This window comes from Leptodactylus fuscus, chromosome 8 (genome assembly GCF_031893055.1).
Source record: "Leptodactylus fuscus isolate aLepFus1 chromosome 8, aLepFus1.hap2, whole genome shotgun sequence".
Classification (NCBI taxonomy): Eukaryota; Metazoa; Chordata; class Amphibia; order Anura; family Leptodactylidae; genus Leptodactylus; species Leptodactylus fuscus.
The window spans coordinates 27,652,731-27,674,880 of record NC_134272.1 but is presented as its reverse complement, the minus strand read 5'-3'; the positions used below and the strand labels follow the sequence as shown (position 1 = coordinate 27,674,880).

The 22,150-nt window shown below is 41.4% G+C and overlaps 1 protein-coding gene across 2 annotated transcripts in view; it reads right to left on the bottom strand.

The window, feature by feature from the left end:
• Positions 1-22,150, bottom strand: part of LOC142216862 (voltage-gated delayed rectifier potassium channel KCNH8-like) — a 322,754-nt gene that overhangs the window by 90,876 nt on the left and 209,728 nt on the right. For both annotated transcript variants that reach the window (XM_075284942.1, XM_075284943.1), the window contains exons 3-4: positions 19,108-19,242; positions 1,237-1,373 (exon numbers count right to left, since the gene is read on the bottom strand). In XM_075284942.1, coding sequence (XP_075141043.1) covers positions 1,237-1,373; positions 19,108-19,242 — 272 coding nt within the window. The remainder of the gene's footprint in view (positions 1-1,236; positions 1,374-19,107; positions 19,243-22,150) is intronic.

Genomic DNA, 22,150 nt, shown 5'->3' with positions numbered 1-22,150 from the left:
GACTGATGGCTGCTGTAGCATGTATATATGGGATTCATTACTGAGTGCGGGGAGTTCTCTATATTAATACACCAGACTCATAAATATCAATCTGCCGTAATTCATTTTACACTGGATTGTGCTGTGGATTCACTGCATTTTTAACTCTATACACTAAAAAGCAGAAATCTGTGGTGAATATTCATGTCTATAGCCCAAGATGAGGAACATACTGTGGGCAGATGGGGTCTTGCAAGGGGATCCACTTACGTCGTAATGCAAACTACTGTGGATTCCACCACAAGTGACTGTAGCCTTTGGTTTGGTTAGCCAAATATACAAAGTTTATGCCATTTGTGCTAAGGTATGGCCTTAAAGTAAGTGTCACCCAGAACCTTTTGGGTCACCTGAATCAAGGAGTATTTTGCCCTTGTAAATTGGTGTCACAGCTGCTGAAATATCACTGTTTTTGTTAATATGGAAATGATCTCTTTGGGGCAATAAAGGTGCAACAGTAACACCCTCATTGTTCCAAAGAGCTTGCCTGCATATTGACAACTGAGCAACTGAAGCACTAATTCACAAGGGCAAAACCCTGTTTGTTTCAGGTGACTTTAACCTATCTACCTGTGGGACTGAGTTGATTTGTTGGGTTTTGGTGACAAACTCCCTTTAAAGAGGACTTTTCATCACCTTCTCCAATTCTAGTTCTTAGCACCTGTTAATAGTCGCTACTCCACTGATTCCAGCACAGTTGGAATTTTTTCTCTAGTCCTCACCATTCCTGAGCAACAAGCGCAGCTAGTTTTGGAGCCTGATGTACCATTTAAGCTCTGTAATGTCAGTAGAGCGGTGTCAGGCAGGGGGTGTGACTCAGAGCTCCAATGAGAGGCTGCTGGTGTCAGAGCTCAGAATCAAACCCCTTGCCTTTTCCTGCCTGACTCCGCCCTCCTGACTGTACAGAACCTAAATAGTATATTAAGGACCAAAACTAACAGCATTGATTGCTCAGGAATGGTGGGGGCTAGAGAAAAAATTCCAAATGTGCCAGAATCAGTAGAGCAGTAGATAATACATGATGTAGAGTTGGAGGTGGTGAAAGGTTTAAAAAGGGTGTTAGGTGACAGATCTTCTTTGCCAGTTGTCCAAGCTATAAGACTGCAAAGACATTAGGACCTTATGGATAATAATAATAATAATAATAATAATAATAATAATAATAACAATAATAATATATAGTTTATCCATTACACTTACATTATTGAGCTTCAGCTTGCTCTTATCCTGTTTTTGCAGATGTCCAGATAGGTGATATAGTACAGCTCTGCTTCTCCTGCGGTTAGCATTGAAACCTGGGGGCCTGGTGTCAGTGTAAACCTCTAATTCCTCATCATCTGTAAGAAGAAACACATGAGTCAACACAAGAAGACAAGTGTGTCCACAGAATTCCTTATTGCTTTTAATTAGCACGGCTGATCCAGGAGATCTGTCCACAGCCTGGCACCACCATAGTACAATGGAGCACATCTGCGGCTTTTCTTGAGCATGCGGATGGGGTTTTACTTGTATGCATTGATAGGGGAATGTCAGCAGAATCCACACCTAACTCCCGACATCTCAACGTATGAACGCTAGGTGAATTTATCGAGGATTTTCTGCCAGAAAACTGGTTTATAACAGTTGCAAATTACCGATTTTAGGTTATTTTTTGCCGCTGTCATCGCTCTTCTGAAAAGTGCTTAGTGAAAAGAAGTCTAGCTTCTCGCGTCTTGACAGATTTACTATATAATTTAAGTCTCTTAATAAGCTTAGCACATGTTACTCCAGCGAATTTCTGCTAAAGACTAGTGTGGAAACGCTGGCACGTGTTAGATGGCTCCCTGGACCATTAATCTGGACAGGAGTTCATGTCATAGAGAGACAACCTCTTTAGTAGATGGGATCGGGGGGCATGGGGGAAAAAAATATTGTAACGGTGTGACATCCAGCATGACTGTATGCAATAAAAAATTCTTTATACTTTGTGCATTTTATATTACATCATCTTGTTAGGTGGTGGAAGGTCTTTTCTCTGCACATTTTTCAGGCAGAAACTGGGCGGAAACCCAGCGGACCCCATGATAGTCTATTTCTAAGTCTACTTTTTAAGAACGAAAACCCGAACACTAGTTTGAACCTAGCGTGACTTATGTCAATGACTATTTACATAAAATAAAGGTAACAATAATCCTGCAAGCGTGTATTCTTTGGTTGCATCTTAGCAAGTACACGAGTAAGAGGGTCCTGGCAACCCTGGTCTTGGATAGGTTAAGAGGTTAAGTGCAAAGGACAAAGGAGATTACTTGGCATGAAACTTGGGGGTAAGAAAAATGCCACAAGCCCTATTGCCCTATAGTCTAACTTAGAGGATCCCAAACTTTTTTTTCTCGTAGAACACTTTCAAACCTTTACTGGTTTCGGGGAACCCCTGCTGCTACATTTCTACCATATTCCCAAAACGCATCAAAAAATGTGAAGATTAGATCTAACAATGGCAATCACGTCGTGGCTGAGACCCCTGGGGGTCCATCTGGATCACTTTGGGAATCACTGGTCTAACTGAACCTTGGAGGATATAGAATTTGGAGGATAACCATCAGCTGCATCACAACTGGAAGGGCAGACTCTAGACGTGTAATTCTGCCAGTGACACTGTAATATTACATTTTAGTTTTATGACTTTTTAGTAAATTTTTTTCAAATTTTTTTGGGACGCTTAGCTTCATATTTGGATATATAATTTTTCTTTTTCTTTTTCTCATATACCAACAACATATTCTGCAGCGCTTTTCAGATATCGGCCCACATTTTGTAAGGTTGCTGCATCTCGTAAGTGATCAAAAATGCTCCACAAGTTGGCACACCATGACACATCTCAGCCTCTGTACTCCATTCGCCAGATGTTGGTGCTGAAGACTGCAAACTGTTTAAAAAGCCAGTCCCTCATAAGAAGCAAACAAAACATTATGTTTTGTGGTCCACTCTTGGAATGGTGCAGGGATCACTTGTCTAAGTTACAAAATTGGAGGCATTTACTAGAGGCAAATGGAGAGAGACTATATTCCAGTGGATTACTGGTGTAGGAGTGGTACATGATAGACTAGTGGACCCTTGGATCCACAGTACAAAGTCAAAGAGAATAGATACTCAGTCCTACAAGAGCCGCAGAGGAAATTACAAGGAACGTTGGGCTACTTGAAGCGCTTGATTTTACTTGTAGAATTTTAAGACTTCTTATTTTATTCACTGATTGGTAAAATACTCAAAATTTTTGAAAATCTCACAGACATTTTAATATTTTAAGCAAGATAACATGTTTTCTCTGTTACTGTTGAAAGTCTAGATAAATAAATATTACAAAGAAAGCAGTATGTAATGATAATACGGTAAAGCCTGTAATTACCAGCCATGTAGACAAAGTCATTTGTAAAGACAATTAATGTAGCAAATTTGTTTTTGTTTCTTTTAAATTTAGAATTCTTTGAATCATAATATTCAGCAGGATTTGACAACTTTCTACTATCATCAGGGCCGGCTCCAGGTTTGTGTGGGCTCTTGGGTAACAGAGCCACAGTGGGTCACTTTGTTGTACAACTCATGTGGCAGCAGTGTCTTTCTGTAAAAGGTACCAATGCAAAACCGAAATTGGATTGTTTGTGCTGTGGCGACCTGCTGGAATGCTATATGTCTTTCATAACTTTCAACCTTGCAAAGATCGAAAACTGTGGGTGAATTCTGCAACTATAACGAACTTACCCCCACATGTATAATGGCCCCTTACACGTCCATACAGTATAATGTTCCCCTTCTCCACAGTGTAATGTCCTCCTTAAGCCCCCATACAGTAAAATGGCCCACTTGTACCCAGCATATAATGCCCTCACACAGTACAGTGGCCCATATAGTGGCTCATTTTGCCCCCATAAAGTACAATGGCTCTTTATTCCCCATTACAGTACAATACCTCCATATAATGGTCCCTTGTACGTCCATACGGTCCAGTGCTCCTTTATTCCCCCATATACTGGTTCCTTATACCTCCATACAGTATATTGCTCCTTTATTCCCTCTTATAATGGCCTTCTATGCACCTATATAGTACAATGCCCCTTTATTCCCCCACATTTCCCCATACAGTACAGTTCCATCTATATTGATGAAAGCGCTCTTTTCAGTACCTGAGTGGGCCCCCTACGCGCTCTGGGCCCTAGCAGGCGCCAGATATTCTTAGGATACAAAAGCTGATTCAAAGCCAAGAGGTATCATAAGGTATCACAGTCCAAGATTATCAAAGTCAAGAGATTTATCCCCCCCTAGTTAACTAATATACCATACATAAACACTACTGTACAAATGTATACGCATAGGCTAATATGGCATAAACAATGACTTGTAAGAACACTACAATGCCAACTACACTAGCAAACCAGATGTAATAGGCTACAGTTTAAGACTGGTCTAGTCTAGTCTAAAACTTAGAGTTAGTATTACGTTACCTGCCTCCATGTCAGCACTGATATATGCTGATCTGCGTAGGTGCTAGGTGTTGGGCTTCCACCAATGTTACATTAATGATAGCTTATCATGTCAATATTTTGGAAATGTCCTTTAATTAATTAAACTAGAATTGGATTCATGAATATCTAAGTATTCTATTTACCATAAAACTGCTTTTGCCCGTTGTTCCGCTGCTTAGAATTGTGCTTAAGTACAAGGCAAAGACGCAAGAAGACTTCCTTTGCTGGCCGCTCCGGTTCCCTCTCATCTTCAGAACAAAGCCCTCCTGTAATTAATCTAAAGCACACTTCTTACGTCTTGTCATGTTCCTCTTAATGGGATACATGCCCTTATTCTGTTTTGTAGACAAATTAGATAGAATTTATATCCACCCTTGCTGTGAAGTTGGGTCCCTGATGACATTTGTCTCCTCATTCTGCCATTTTGACACAAAAGCAATCATTTCATTGCTCACGTTGCTGCTGTGTTACCCAAACAGTGTCGTGGATGCTTTACCTTTTCCATCCTTTCTATACATTCTGAGAACATTGGCCATCAATGCAATAGTTGTCAGTTTTAAAGATTTCACATTAACAAAATGACAAGGCATCATTGTAATACCAAGACAGGGAGGGGAATAAGGAATGAAGTTAAAACTTAAAGAAGACATTTTACCAACTCTGCCAAGTCCAGGGTTTTTTTTTGCATCCATTCATGCTTCTCCACGGATTCTGACTCAGTTGGAATTTTTCCTCTAGCCCCCACCACTCCCTAGAAGTCAATGCAGTTAGTTTTTGGTGTATGATATGCTATTTAGATGACTGCTCCTGTCGGAGACCACCCACATGACAGAAGACTCATTAGCATACCCAGCACCAAAATGAACTGCACTGATTGCTCAAAAACAGTAGGGGCTAGAGGAAAAACATGAGGTGCATCGGAAACAGTGGAGAAGCAACAGTGGAGACACTAACAGCTCAGCAATGTACATCATGATTAGAGATGAGCGAACAGTAAAATGTTCGAGGTTCGATATTCGTTTCGAGCAGCCCCTCAATATTCCACTACTCGAATCGAATATCGAACCCTATTATAGTCTATAGGGGGAAATGCTTGTTTCAGGGGTAGGCAACATTCGATCAAATTATACTTACCAAGTCCATGAGTGAGGGTCGGGCTGGATCCTCCGAGAAGTCTTCTCCTTGCAGCGTCCCCGCGGCATCTTCCGGCTCTGAATTCACTCTGCCAGGCATCGGGCCTGGGCAGAGCCGACTGTGCATGCCCGCACTACAAGTGGACATGCGCAGTCAGCTCTGCCCAAGCCCGATGCCTGGCAGAGTGAATTCAGAGCCGGAAGACGCCGCGGGGAAGATGCACGGAGAAGACTTCTAAAGGTAGGAGAAGCACCAGCGTTGATTGGCCGACTGTATAACATTCAGCCCATCAATGCTGGTTCTGCATCGAACTTTTACATTTGAAAAGGGAGTGGTACTCGATCGAGTATGAGTATTTTGAATACCATAGTATTCTATCGAATACCTACTCGATCGAGTACTATTCGCTCATCTCTAATCATGATCTCTCATGGAGAAGCTCCTAAATTGATATTTTTTTCAGCAGGAAAATGCTCACCCTCACAGAGTCAGGGTTTTCCAGGAAAGCCTCTATCATATTACAAAATCTCCTTGGCCTGCCCAGTTGTCAGATTTATCATCAATCAAGTAGGATACCGTCAAGTAGGAACCTTACCACCTCCATGCTCAACCACAGTTCATCTTGTATCCAGGCCAAAGGTGGCCGAAATGGATTCTTGAGTCTAATTCCATTACAGTATGCCATTTTTCCCAATAAGCTTACCCTGTTGCTCTAATACTGTCCTCACTTACCACAGAGTTAACCTGAACTTCAGCAATGGGTTAAACTGCTGCTGTGTGATATCTTAAGGAAAAAGACATCAAAAACCAATGAAAAGTTATTGAAGAATGTTTTTCGAGTGACCTTGTATTAGTTTTTCTTGTCTTCTGTGATAAGATATGATGCTGCAGCAGTTCACCCAGTTGCAGAAATTTAGGTTAGCTCTGCTGCATCTGAATATCAGAATTTTATTCACGCATAAAGTTTCATTTACGGAACGTCCAATAGTTCCTTCTTGGTGTGTTATTATTTTGTCAATAAGGGAACATTATGCGGTGCGGGGGGGGGGGGACTAGGGGAACATTATATGGTGATGGGGACTAAGGGGCGTCAGGGTCTCTGCAGGGCTCCTATCAGTCATGGTAAGAGGCACAGGCGATTAAATCCAGTAAGTTTTGCGATTCATAAAAAACATCTTATCCGCTTTATCTTCTGTTTAAAACAATAACAAACAAGACAGAAGAAAATTTCCATCTTGTTTTCAACCTTGTACTGAATGATGATGGAAGTAAACAGAGGGCGCTCCATCTGCATCTGTCATTGTGTCAGAACAACAGGCTGTGAACCTAGCCTTACAGTACTGCATGAGTAAGCAGGGGTTGAATGAATGTATCAGTACAATAAACATAAAACAGAAATTTTAGTTTTGATACACTTATTAAGAAACCTTTAGTCTGCATGGGGAACCCCCCGAATGGACTACCGAACACATTTGCAAGCGGTGTGCAGTGAAAGCACACGGATCCCCATAGACTATAATGGGGTCCGTGTGCTTGTTGCGAGATCTCTGCAGAGAACATGCAGACAGGTAAGTATTTCACAATCTACTTTCCTGTCCACATGACTCGTGCGGAGATCTCACGGCAAGTACACAGACCCCATTATAGTCTATGTGCTTTCACTGCACACCGCTTGCAAATGCGTTCGGTAGTCCATTCGGGAGGTCCCCATGCGAGGATGTGAACCAAGGCTTAGGCTACATTCAGATGACTAAGGTTCACGATAAAATATTTTTTCATGGCCATTTTGAGGGGCTGTTTCTATAGCCAAATTCTATGCTATGTACAGCTACAAGTCCCACTATCTAACTTTTATGTTGAGATTGGCAACCTTAACTATTATCTGGCATGCCGCGTAACTCATTTTTTATTTTGATTTTATTTAAATGAGCAAGGTTGCCCATCCCTGTACTATATGGATATCTACCTGCCAACAACTTGTTACAGGAGTGAAAGAATCTCTGACATTTTGATGAATTTAATCCTTTGGTGTCACCGGTGACAATAGCAGATGTGGTAATCCACCGGCGCTGACATGCTGTAGATTTGTTTTTTTGCTGTTTATATTGAATGGATGTGTTCATCATTTTCCATGTGCCTAGTAAATCACCTCTATATAGTCTGAAGTAACATGCCAACTCTTCGGGCGGATTTGTTTTACTGTCTAGGATTACCTGTGTATAGCAGACCTTCTCTTCCTCTAATACTGACAGTGACAGACAATGCCATAACAAGACTTGCTCCTTATTAAGGAAGCAAACATTGGATAAACAGTATCTTGCAGTCTTTGGAGAATCGATAGCTGTAACAGTACATTAGTATCAAGCCACAGGATTGAGGTCTCTGCTGTTTGAATAAGGGAGCGGAGGGCAGGGCCCAGCGGGGAAATTCTGCTAGAGCTACCAGTCATACTGAGCAACAAATGAGGAGGACGTGTTTTCAGGCATGTCTTAGCAGTGATCTACAGAGAGACTTACAAAAGAGTTCGAAAAATGTGTGACTCCTGTTACAGTGGTTAGATTTAATTTTATATCATAAATTAAAACAGGTTTAAAGGGGTATTCCGATATTAAGGAATGCCCTTATTCATGGAATAGCAGTTAAATGCTAGATCAGGAGAGGTTTGATAGCAGTATTCCCTCCCCTCCCCCCCCAATTATGAGAATGGGGCTCCTGAGTCTATTTGAATGGAGCAGCAACTATGCATGTGCACTCTACTCACGTCTATGGGACTGTACAGTACTGGCAGCCGCATAGAAAGAACTGGTTATGGATAGGGTTGAGCCGATCTAGAGATTTCAGGATCGATTTTAAAATCCGATTTCCGATCATTTTCCAGCTGATCCCGATTATGATTGTGAAATTTGCTCGATCACCGATCGGGATCCGATCCTTCCTGATCCCGATTGCTCAACCCTAGTCAATGCTTCTCTATGGGAAAAGTCACTTTTAGGGTTGAGCCAATCTTGAGATTTCAGGATCAATTTTAAAATCCAATTTCCTATCATTTTCCAGCCGATCCCGATCATGAAATTTGCTCGATTGCCGATCGGGATCCGATCCCTCAACCTTAGTTATGGACAAATGTCACTCTATTCACATGGAAAAATTCAGGACCCTGTTATGATTGTGGTGAGGTCCTAGTCGTTAGACCCCCCCCCCCCACACACACACACACTGAGTCAGCAGATAGGGAATAAATTATTGCCATAAAAAACACTTCAAGGTCAAGGACATGCGTAACTCATTGCAGCAATTTACCTGCCACCAGAACCAGTCTAGTGGTAAAACCTCCATGGCAGACAACCGCCTTAACTTAAAAGTGATTTCACACACCGTAGGGTAGTGTCCATTTTTATGCATTTCTTGCCATAAATTCTGTAAACCCATCAACAGTCTATACTCAGAAAATGGCATGTGCAGTGTAAAAATACCGTCTGCGCACAAATATTTACACAAATGGCTTATAAAAACTTGCAAACCAATGGCTTACACCTTTTTACACCAGAAAATGGGTGTAAGATTTTTATTATTTTTTGAAATGATGCTGCAGTTTATTTCTGAAAAATGTGGATCATAAAGTTGAAGAAACTCCAAATGTTTTTGCTGGAGATGGGTGACTCATACTAGGCCAAACTGGAATTGCCGTTTGGCCAAAATTGTTCAATCCTAAGAGCATCCTAAGTAAATATGTAGGGGAGGTATGGATATATACTGAACATACACCGCTTCCCTCAACCTTCCATGAATCCCTTCCAGCGTTCATTGCTCCCTCTAGCTCTTCTACCAGCCTCCTGGGTAACATCAGGGGCCCTGGGGGACTGTTGAAATCTATGATTGGGTTTCATTAGTTGTCTGAGGCGCAATTGTTATGATGTCTGCTTGCCCTATGTAACTACTGAGGTCCAATTACTAGCTTCAACAACGTATCTGGCTGGAGATGTCACCCAGGAGGCTGGAAGAGGACCCACAAAGTGGACTTTTTCCATCACCAGATTCAGTTTTAAAACGATGGACACCCGATGGACCTCATTACGGTTAGACTCTGTGTCTTACCGCCATCCCTATTGTTTTAGTTCCCTGGTAGACTGTAATAACAGAGAGGCAACGCTATTGTGAACCTAGCGCAAATGTTCAGTAGATGTGCTGCTACATTTGGAGGGTTCTGTAATAAATATACTATATGTTCTGTGTTGGGCTTGAATTTTTTTAAATTCATTTGAAATGATCAATTGGTTAATTATTTGATTTTCAAGTAGAAAACGTCTACAGAACATTGTCCGTACATGACAGAGATCCTTCATAAATCACCAATATCAATAAAGTAAGTCACCAAGGAAAATGTGAGAAGAATCAATGCCATAAATCGAGCGAAGATGATTGATCTATAGGAAGAACATAAATGACTATGAGAACCGTAAACTATGAATAATGATGTAACCACCATTGTAGAGGAAACGCTAGACTATCCGTTCAGTCCTTCCTACTGATATACAACACAATCAGATGTCAACACAAGCTATCCTTTCACCTTCAATAGTGACCATTAACCTCACTGACCTGTATAACAACATATTTCAGAATATATATTTTTTTGTTTACAACTTTAAAATCTAATGTCCTATACACCAAGGATACCAAGCGCCATACAGATCTTCTAAAGAACACTGGATAGACCATAGTAGCAAAACGGTTGCTGTATCAGAGCTGGAATGAATATATCCCAAATGCAAGTTAATATTTTTACATCCAGACTGATGCCACATATCTCTTACGCCATTACAGATATAAACTTACAGATACAACTTTCTTCTATATCATCTTTTGGGAGAATGTCCATACACATGAGACAGCTTGCCACTCTCACCAAGAACAGTGTGTTCAGCTGACTTTTCTTTTATATATCGAAGGCACTTTTAGGATAAATCCTCACAGTGTATTTTGTAGCAGTGCAAAAACTGCCAAAGAAATATTCTTGACTTTGGCAGAAAGATTTCCTACTCCCGTTCACTTCAGTTGAAGGAGTCTTCTTCTTTCCACTAGCTAATTTATTTCAGCTGGCAGAAAAAGAAGTGTGTGCCTCCCGTTGAAATAGAAGGAGGATTTTTGTGGATTCTACAGTTTCCTGGGCTTGTCCAATCAGCAGCTGAGGAAGCCTGTATAAACCCCCTCCCTCCTGATCCAGGTGCCTGCTAATAGTTCTCCAGTTTGTTTCTGAACTTGATTGTGTGTGTATTGGATTGCTTCATTCTGACTCTCAGTTTGTTCTCTGGTTATTCTGCCATTGACATACCTGTTCGGATTTGACCCTGGATTTCTGTTTTGTCTCTTGATTCTGCCTCTGATGACTTCTGGTTTTTGAACCTTGCCTGGACCATTATTCTCCCTATTCCTGATATGCCCTGTAAGTCATTTTTGGTTCTGGTTTGGTTTCAGTTAGTGGAGCATCAGGGTCTGTCTCTGTTTTTATACAGCTTGTTTTTTCTACTTGCTATTATCAGACAGTCTCTGTGTTCTACTGGAATTAGCTCTTGCATGTCGACCATAACAGAATGCTTGAGAGCTTAATCTGTTGGATAGACCAGTGACTATCTGAAAGAACCCCTATGAGGATGAAGCTTCACATCTGATGAAGAGGTGAGGACAGCGGTGTATTGGTGCCTTGCAGCTAAGCCTAAAACATTTTTTTAATGAAGGAATATGAAAGCTTCCAGCCAGATGGACAAAGTATATTGAAAAAAACAGGGAAATTATGCTGAAAAATGACAAGTTGATTCAAAGAAATTCTACAGCCAGAACGTGGATAATTTTTGACTCCCACTTGATTTACCAACGCGATAAAATAAAAAATTCTGTATTGGACAAACTTCCTCGCAGATGGATTCATTTGTGTTTAACTATCTAGAGAAAAGATAATTCAGAGGAACTTCATTGAATTAACTCCCAGAATTCCTTGCTCTTGTATCTTGTTCGGAGGATTGGGATGAGTTGTCTTGCTTTTTGAATGTGTAACATTGTATTTGCATCTTCCCCTCTCGTGGCTATCTGAATCTCTTCCAGAGAACAGGTTGGATTCTGTAATATTCAATTCTCCTAGCAATCGCTTGTCACTAAACAACAGAACTAAAATGCAGAATATTTTCTCTTCAGGAAACCGTCAATCCCATCTGACAAAGTGAATGGAGAGATGACTCGCTTGCCGGTTGAAGGCTTGTATGTAATGTCCCTGGTAAGGGTATGACCTTCATAGTCTTAGTGACTTTTGTCTCTCCAGGCGCACACTCCCCGGGGAGACTCTCAACCAATGACATCGTTCTAAATTATTAGTGTCACTTACACTCATTTAACTCCTTCACTGCCAGAGTTAAAGTGAGAAATGAGTGAATGTTAATCCACAGGCAGATGGGATGCTTGCCTGTATGAAGAAGCCTACAATAATACGGTTACATAATCTAGTATATAATGTATGTATGCCAGTTTTAGTTATTTAGATCAATATTACAGAGAATCCTACAAAGGTAAAAGAAAACTGCATTAATAAAACATGATATTGCAAGAAATAAAGCGTGCCAAAGACATCTAAAGCATAAACATGTGTCTCAAGGGCCTGTAAACCAAAGGCACAGACTTGAATATAGCTGCAGTACAGTAAGCCGCTGATATTGGTATTATAGTTCTGTAATGCAGATTCAATAGGGTACATGATGTTTTACAACACTCCTGACTTGGCATGAAAGGACAGACGCTTTGTGTCACCTCTGCTTTCTCACAGTGTCCTATGAGCAAATATCTGTCCAGTATATACCGTATTATAGCTGTACTGGAAGGTATAGAGTTATCTGGTGTACAGTGTATAGCCCCACAGTGCGGAAAAAAAATGCTGCGGAAAGCTGAGTTTTTCCCTCCATAGATTTCTATGGAAAGTGTGAAAACCGCAGCAAAAACACAGCATGATAAATGTGTTGCGGAAACTCCGCAGAAACGCAGCGGAAAAGCATTAAAATCCTCAGACAAAACCTCACTGTTTTGCTTGGTTGAGGTTAAGGCCTCACGGGCTGGAACCAACGCGCTAAAGCGCTGTGGGAACAACCGCGGCGTGAACGCATTGCGGTTTTTACCGCAGCGCTTTGAACAGAAAGTTTACAGAGTTTTCCTCCGCGGACTTTCTGTTACAATTATATCTATGGGAAAGCTGCCGGCGTTTCCGTAGATATAATTGACATGCTGCGATATCAAAACCGCAATGGTTTTGGAAATTGCAGCGTGTCCGCGCTGTGATTTTTTCCATAAAGTGGGGATGGGATTCATATGAATCCCATCCACTTTGCAAGTACTGTAAAAAACTGCGATTTTTTCCGGGGTGTTTCCGGCACGTGGGACCCCGGCCTAAATAACAGAGGATTATAATCACTTAGGATTTTCAACATAGCCTTCCAATTACCTTTATTGCACATGAGAAACTCGAGCAGAAACACAATGAAAAACTTAACAGAAAATTCATATGAATTTCCGAAGCACAAAACTGAAAAACGTGATGAAAAAAGCACGTACCTGCGCGTTTTTCCACAGCAGAAAACGCAGCGGTTCTCTGCAGTTTTTTAAGCTGCGTTTTATTGCTACGTTTCTGCCCAGTAGGGCCTTAGCCAAAAGTTGTTTTCCTGGGATCTCAAAAAATTGGGTCTGGTGTCTAGCTATTTGACCGTTGGTGAGTGTTTGGCTGAAGCCGTTACCAGGGTACACAGCATGTCACCGCTGCATGAAAATCATCAAAGGCTTGTGGAGGCAACTAAAGGGATAGCACAGGAATAGTGGGATTTACTGATAAATCATAGAAACCCCATTCCCTGGTGGATTTGCATTTCACTTCAGAACTGCATCACAAGCAAGGTGAAAATATATGGTTTGAAACCACTATTTGAATTTGGTCCCATTGAAGTTACTGGTCAAAATGGCACAAGACATCATATCCTGCTGTGTTTTCCAAAATCACTTTTTGCTTCTGAAGCATGGACATGTAATGGGACTGTGTTGCATTTGAGCCTAGAAAGGCTAGTCCTTAGTTTTTTTGTTTTTGTTTTTTTTTTAAGTAGATTGTGAGCCCCATATAGGGTCACAATGTACATTTTTTCCCCATCAGTATGGCTTTGTAGAATGGGAGGAAATCCACACAAGCACAAGGAGAACATACAAGCTCCTGGCAGATGGGTTTTTTTTGCCCTTGGCGGGATTTGAACACCAGTACTCCAGCGCTGCAAGGCTGCAGTGCTAACCACTGAGCCACCGTGTTGCCCCCACATTTTTACATATATAAATAATAAAACATTTTTGCAGTGTTGTAGGCCTGGGCACCACATTGCGCAATTTTTCCACGGCATAAAATTTGCAGCAAAATACACGGCATTTTACAGTACCTGCAAAGTGAATGGGATTCTGGCTAATCCCATCCACACATTGCAGAAAAATATACATAGCGGGCATGCTAACTTTGCATTGATTCTTTGTTATTAATCGAACATGCTGCCGAAATGGCAGAATCTAGCTCAAAGGTGTCAACCAATGTAGTTGCATTTTTTTGCTTTTACTTGCAAATTTAGTAAAATAATAATTTTTGTCACTGATGCAGAATGCTACACGCTCAGCCATTATTCTGCCCAATCTATAAAGTAATGTGAGGTTTGTGCACCGAATTCTTTCTAGTATAGGTGATCCCAATATCCTACGTCCTCCCCTAACAAATTCAGCTGTCAGTGTTCAGCCACGAGAATAACACGCTCTAGGCCCTATAAAACACGATACATTAGCTTGTAAGGCAGACTTTGTTCTGAGTGTATTTTATTGAAGGACCTCTATGGATTTTACTTTGCAGTGAGCTGGAAGTTTGGGAACCCCTGTGTCGCTCCTTCAGATTAGATGTACCTAGATTCAATCAACTGCAAAGTAGAAACGCAGGCGCTGAACGGTATTGTCCGCAAAGGGGAATGAAAATAGCTGAACAGAAAAACGCATGTCAAAAACCTCGCCCCGAATCAATATTCTATACAAGCGATGTCCTGCTGGCTACTTAGGGAGCGCAATAGCGAGATATGAAAAGACAGTATTGATTTTTGGCTTGTATTTGCTGTATACATGTTATTGAGAATGTGCTGGTAAGAGGCTACAATGTACATGCTTGGAGAGCTAGGACATACATGGCTGCCATTGAATTGGAACCTAGCGATTACAGTCAATTTATATGACACATTAGCAGAATATTTCTTTATCAGAGACAGATGGAATGGTCATCAGAAGTAAATCGTAGTGATATATTTATGCACAGTATATACAGTATATAACCTTCACTAAGCATTACGACAATGTTTTATAGCAGTTATCTAACACTAAGAGACCATACTGTAGATACTATTAAATGTATATTCAATACACCAATGTGTTACTCATAGCCTTGGGCCTAATAATGGGCCCCAGATTTGCCTTGTGCAAGAGTTGTTTAGGTCCCACTTAAAGAGGACCGTTCATGTCCTCGGGCACACATGGTTTCTTATACCGTTATTATTAGAGATGAGCGAGTAGTGTTTGATTAAGTAGGTGTTCGATCGAATACTACGGTATTCGAAATACTCGTACTCGATCGAACACTACTAGCTGTTCGAAGTTTAAAGTTCGATGCAGAACCAGCGTTGATTGGTAGAATGCTATACATTCTGCCAATCAACGCTCATTCTTCTCTTACCTTTCCGAAGTCTTCTCCGCGCTGCGTCCCCGTGTCTTCTTCTGGGTGGAATTCGCTCTTGCATGCGCAGTCGGCTCTGCCTAGGCCCCGATGCCTAGGCAGAGTGAATTCCAGCCGGAAGACGCCGCGGGGGCGCTGCGCCGGGAGAAGACTTCAAGGGGAATCCAGTCACTCGTGGACTTGGTAAGTATAATTTTAACGAATTTTGCGTAACCCTGAAACCAGCATTTCCCCCCATAGACTATAATGGGGTTTGAAATCCGTTCGAACAGCCGAACAGTGTGCGGATGTTCGAATCGGATTTCGAACCTCGGACATTTTAGTGTTCGCTCATCTCTAGTTATTATATCTATATGGAAAACGCCAGCATGTCCGCAGATATTACTGACATGTAGCAGATTATTTTCTACAATGTGTGGAAGAATTAGACAGAATCCCATCCACTTTGCAGGTAACGTTAAATTTCGCAACATAAGGCTTCAGCGTAAAAGGACAAAAAAATAGACAGAAATTTGATATTACTCTAAAAAAAACCACAGGATGATGTTAAATTGTTAAAACACCGTAAAACTAAACCAGAAAATGAAGGGTTCAATTAAGGTTTTTTCTTTCTCTACCTTTTCTTAACACAATCTTGCACCCCAAAATGGCTATGACTTTTTTACATGGCAGAAGTGATGGCCTACGACTACTATATCAACTCATCAGCCGCCCGTGGTCCTTTCAGATGGCTTGTGACCCCGAGAGCAAGTCGCTATTGTTGCGGGGAACACTTATGACCAAATAATCATATAGGGATGTAATATTACAGGGCGACCACTCAGATGAATCTATTCTGCCAGAGAAGCTATTTGGCCTCCATTATAGTAACAGCAGTCATTGCACTAAGCTTAAGAAAATGATAGACCCTTGAGTTATGATAAAGCCACTCTTAATATAAGTGGAGAACCAATAAAGAAAGCAGAGTCATGCCGGTATGTCCTTGGGTAACCCCTGACCAGATTGCAAGATAAAAAATGAACCGGACTGTCCAACAAATTGTCTATTGCAAAGCTTCTAGTTAGAATCTGAAGGATACAATTCTGGACATGCCATAGTCCGAAGTCTCTTTACACATTTAATAAAGGTCTATTGTACTTTCATGTCCACTAGAGAGTAATCCTTCCAACAAATTGGTTTACACATGTGGCCCATCCATGCTTGACTCAGTAGAACACTACTGTAACCAGTTTGTATAGAAGATAAATGTCCTGCTATGACAGCCGAGCTCATGGGGGAATTGGACCGTACTCTGATAGCAGCGGTCTACGACATTTACAAGTGCGCCTTATAAAAGATAGAGAGAAGTGCCAAGAGGATTCCAGGCAGTCACATCTAAGCGCCTTGTCATATTATGAAGTGCGTGTTCATTTTCCACTGCGTGTTCTCTATGGAGAAGATTTATCTACGGCCAGTACTTTGGCAATGGTCCTTTGCACTGCACTATCTTAAGCATTCAGAAAAGGTGCACTTGGGAAAAACAAGCTACTAATCTGATTACGGAATATACTGGATGTAGGAACACTTTCCATTCCACTTCTATTTTTAATGCTATATTGTTCCTGGGCCTTCGGTTGAACTGCTTTCATGGCAGCCTTCATAGCGTGACAAGTCCTGCCCCGAAATCTCCATTCTGTGTCCAACGCTTGGAAGAGTCAAGTCAAGGGTCTTGTGTCAAAGTGTTACGGTAAATTCTGCCTTTTGGCAGCGGAATATGAAGGATGGGTCCTTGTGAGAGCGACAATAAACCGATAATTAACGACATTGCTGGTTATTTGCCACTAATCGCTCTCATATTTCCACCTTTTAACTCCACTTAAATGAATTGAAGCCGTTTACGTTTTATTAATAACGCGATAAGAGAGGAAACATTTACTAAAATATCATTATAATCAGAGAACAGTCAGACGCCATGGAGAACTAATTCACACAGTAGAAAACAAGCCGCCAGTGTAATGAATTGTCTGACAACATCATAAAAACTGGATTCGTCTGCCAAAAAGAGGAAAAATAGGTTTTAATTGGCTGTTTTGTAAATTCATTGCTAGCAAATCTGCTCTATGGCTATGTATGTAAGGTGGTAGAAGACACCCCCCCCCCCAAAAAAAAAAAAAAAAAAAAAAAGACACCCCCTCCCACAATTGTGCCTTAGGTGGGAGATTTATAGAAGTCTGCATTGTACACCGGCATTGCCACTTATTGTATGTGTATATGAGTCACAACACATTATATTCTAGCATTCCTGATAAGGAGGCCGTGTGGGGATTCCTCTACTGGCGGATCATCGGCTGGAGGCAAAGCATGAATTATACCTACTAGATTAGTAGATCTGACCTGATGAAAGGAGTGGAACATCCCAGAAAGGTGTCATCTGAATAAAGTTATGTCTTTCTCATTGTGCTAGTCGTCCTTTCCACCCAGTGCAGTATACACTGTCTACCAATATGTATACGGACACCCATGCAAATGAAGATATCTGCGGTCATGATGTACGTCACACTGTCCACCGTTACATAGGAAACAGCATTGGCATTAGTCACATGCAAGATGTCACGAGGTGCAGAGTTGTCCGATTTCGAGAAAGGAGTAATTGTGGGGTACCACAGAAACGGTCGATCCTTAAGGGACATAGCAAGCAAACTGAATTACCCAAAATCGACAGTGGCCTATGTGATTACGAAGTGGAAGGTGAACGGTGATTGTGGGAATGTGTCCCGAGCCGGCAGACCCCCAAAACTGGGAGATAGAGACCAACGAGTGCTGGTCAGAGAAACCACACCCAACCGATGGCTCACATACACCAGGAGTGTCACCAGGCGTCCAGGAGTATTGTGTCGCTCAATCCCATCTGTAAGGAAGCATCTGCTGGGGTCTACCAACTATTGAATAGGAATAAATGTTGTTATTCTATTCTAGCACAGGTGTCCAAATACTTTTTGGTAGACAATGTATGAGAACCTTAAAGAGGTTGTCTGGGCAAAATAATTATTTTTAAAATAGGTCTGGGGAGGTAGAAAAAAAAAAAGTATACTCCACTGTCCCTGGTGGTCCGGTGCTCCTGACCCGGTGTCTTCTCAAAAAGTAATTCAGTTCACTTGCTATGTCCCTTAACGATCGCCCATTTCTGTGATACCCCACAATTACCCCTTTCTCAAAATCGGATAACTCTGCACTTCGTGGCATCTTGCATGTGACTAATGCCAATGCTGTTTCCTATTTAACGACAGACGGTGTGATGTACATCATGACCGCAGATATCTTCATTTGCATGGGTGTCCACATACTTATTGGTATACAGTGTATCTTGTATAAGTAGTATATCTACCCTTCTCATAACTATCTATCACACTGACTGTATTGTGTTTGCTTTGGACTGCACTTGCAATGTCTTAAGTAATGCATCATCAAAGTAACTCATTACATTATTTTTCTTTTACTGTCATCCTTCAAGGAAAAGAAACTCACAAGGGTTCAGTTCCGTTTTCCCAATGGTTCTCAAGTTGATGGAATTGACTTCTTCAGCCTAGTGCACAAAGGACTTCTGAACTTAAGATTCTTGTATAAGAGAGAATACTTCACAAAGACGCAACATAAACACATATGTGCATTTATTTTATCTCTGCTCCTCACCTGCGGGTCTGCTGTCATCTGGAGAGAACGTGCTCTTGGTGTCTGAGATGTCTTTATGAGAAGCCAGGAAAAGAACCACTTCACCTTTCTCATTCTTTATTGGTACAATATCAAGAAGACACCAGAATGATCCACCTGCAAATGAAATGAAAGAGGTGAGAAATCAGTTTCCTATAGAGAACAGCTCTGTACACAGTTCACAGACATTCTTGTTCTTGGTATTCTTGGTTTTATTGCAGGTTTTATGTTGCACAACAACTTCATAACATACAGTGTATATTATAAGTTTCTTCATATACAGTGTATATTATAAGTTTCTGCTGTTTTCTATTGACTTAATAGGGTTGTATCACAAAGCTGGTAATTACTTGAAATTGCAGCCAGCCATAGATTCTCCCCACAGCGGCAAATTCATTGATATTTAAATGGACTGTGCATTCATAGCTTACTTCTGGTGGATAAAAATCAGTCCATGGTCATGTGATATACAGTCCGTGGTTATGTGATGTACAGTCCATGGTCATGTGATATACAGTCCATGGTCATGTGATATACAGTCCATGGTCATGTGATATGCAATCCATGGTCATGTGATATGCAGTCCATGGTCATGTGATATACAGTCCATGGTCATGTGATATACAGTCCATGGTCATGTGATATACAGTTCATGGTCATGTGATATACAGTCCATGGTCATGTGATATACAGTCCGTGGTTATGTGATATACAGTCCATGGTCATGTGATATGCAGTCCATGGTCATGTGATATGCAGTCCATGGTCATGTGATATGCAGTCCATGGTCATGTGATATGCAGTCCATGGTCATGTGATATGCAGTCCGTGGTTATGTGATAGACAGTCCATGGTCATGTGATATACAGTTCATGGTCATGTGATATGCGGTCCATGGTCATGTGATATGCAGTCCATGGTCATGTGATATGCAGTCCATGGTCATGTGATATGCAGTCCGTGGTTATGTGATATACAGTTCATGGTCATGTGATATACAGTCCATGGTCATGTGATATACACTTCATGGTCATGTGATATGCAGTCCGTGGTTATGTGATAGACAGTCCATGGTCATGTGATCAACACACAGGTGCACAGCTCGTTAGCAGATAGATATGTGATTGTTGTACTGTAACTATAACGAGCTGTGCACCTGAGTGTTCATCACATGACCATGGACTGTATATCACATGATTTTTTTATCCACTGGGAGTAAGCAGAATAAATGACAGCAAGCAGAGATCTAAGAAAAAAAAATGATGCAAAACGTATATTGATATATATTGTACATCTTTTCATTATATGGCATTAAAATGGACAACCCCTTTAATGGTTCAGTAATGGGTATATTTTAATGTCATACCATTGCCTACTCTCAGACAGTGTTCTGTTCCAGACAACTTCTTTAAACCCTATTCTCTTAAATGCCATTGTCTAGGATAATTCAAAGTGATGCTTCATATTATAGTGACTGAATTGTATAAGGAGGAATTTCCTATTCTAATATTATTGACTTCTTTTTACATGCAGGAACAATCCAAGAATAACCTTACAGAACTTTGGTAGGTTGAACATAGCCTTCAGTAAATGGCATTTATATTCTGCGGAAGATGCTTGCTGACAATCTAAATTTCTTGCAGTCTTGCAGGTTATTATTGGATCTTTCTTGCATAAAAAGGGAGCGGTTCTAATATTAGTATTATATTATACAATTCCCTATTATAATCTTTAAAATACTAGACTGGAGCTTCACTTTAAATAGATGCTGTCATTTCAACAAACTCTGCATGAATGAATAATACAGGTGGTTAGAAGAAACTTTGTAAGATGGAATATCAGGGAGAAAAGCCTTCGTCTGCTCTTTTCAGGCTGTTTTTCTGCGCCTCACTCTTTCTCCTAAAATAACTTTGAAAGTTTGGAGAGGAGAGATGTAGAAGTCTATGGAGAGGGGGGGGGGGGGGGTAGTAGTGAGCAGAAGCTGAGTGAGAGACATGATGCTGTCTAGAAAGTATAGGCTCATAAGAGGATTGGGAACCATCCCCTGTTTTCTTGTAACCTCCTGTGACTGTTAGTATTAGACACCAACCACTGTTTCCACATCAAAACAGGCACATTCACATTGGAATACAGTGATCACTACTACTAGAGGTGCCCACTACTACTAGAGGTGCTCACTACTGTTAGAGGTGCCCACTACTACTAGAGGTGCCCACTACTACTAGAGGTGCCCACTACTACTAGAGGTGCTCACTACTACTAGAGGTGCTCACTACTACTAGAGGTGCCTACTACTACTAGGGGTGTCCACTACTACTAGGGGTGCTCACTACTACTAGAGGTGCCCACTACTACTAGAGGTGCTCACTACTACTAGAGGTGCCCACTACTACTAGAGGTGCCCACTACTACTAGAGGTGCCCACTACTACTAGAGGTGCCCACTACTACTAGGGGTGTCCACTACTACTAGGGGTGCTCACTACTATTAGATGTGCCCACTACTATTAGAGGTGCTCACTACTACTAGAGGTGCCCACTACTACTAGAGGTGCTCACTACTACTAGAGGTGCCCACTTCTACTAGAGGTGCCCACTACTACTAGAGGTGCCCACTACTACTAGAGGTTCTCACTACTACTAGAGGTGCCCACTACTACTAGAGGTGCTCACTACTACTAGAGCAGGGGTAGGGAAAGTACGGCTCTCCAGCTGTTGCAAAACTACAACTCCCAGCATGCATACTTGCTCTGCTGTTCTGGGAACTCCCATGGAAGTGAATGGAGCATGCTGGGAGTTGTAGTTTCACAGCAGCTGGAGAGCCGAAGGTTCCCTACCCCTGTACTAGTGGTTCTCATTACTACTAGAGGTGCCAACTTATACTAGAGGTGCCCACTATTACTAGAGGTGCTCACTACTATTAAGGGTCTTCGTTATGCAGGTTTACGTTTCCTGCACAAAACTGGGCAGGAGACGGAAACGTGGGCATTTTTCAAACCCATTCATTTGAATGGGTTTGAAAAGTG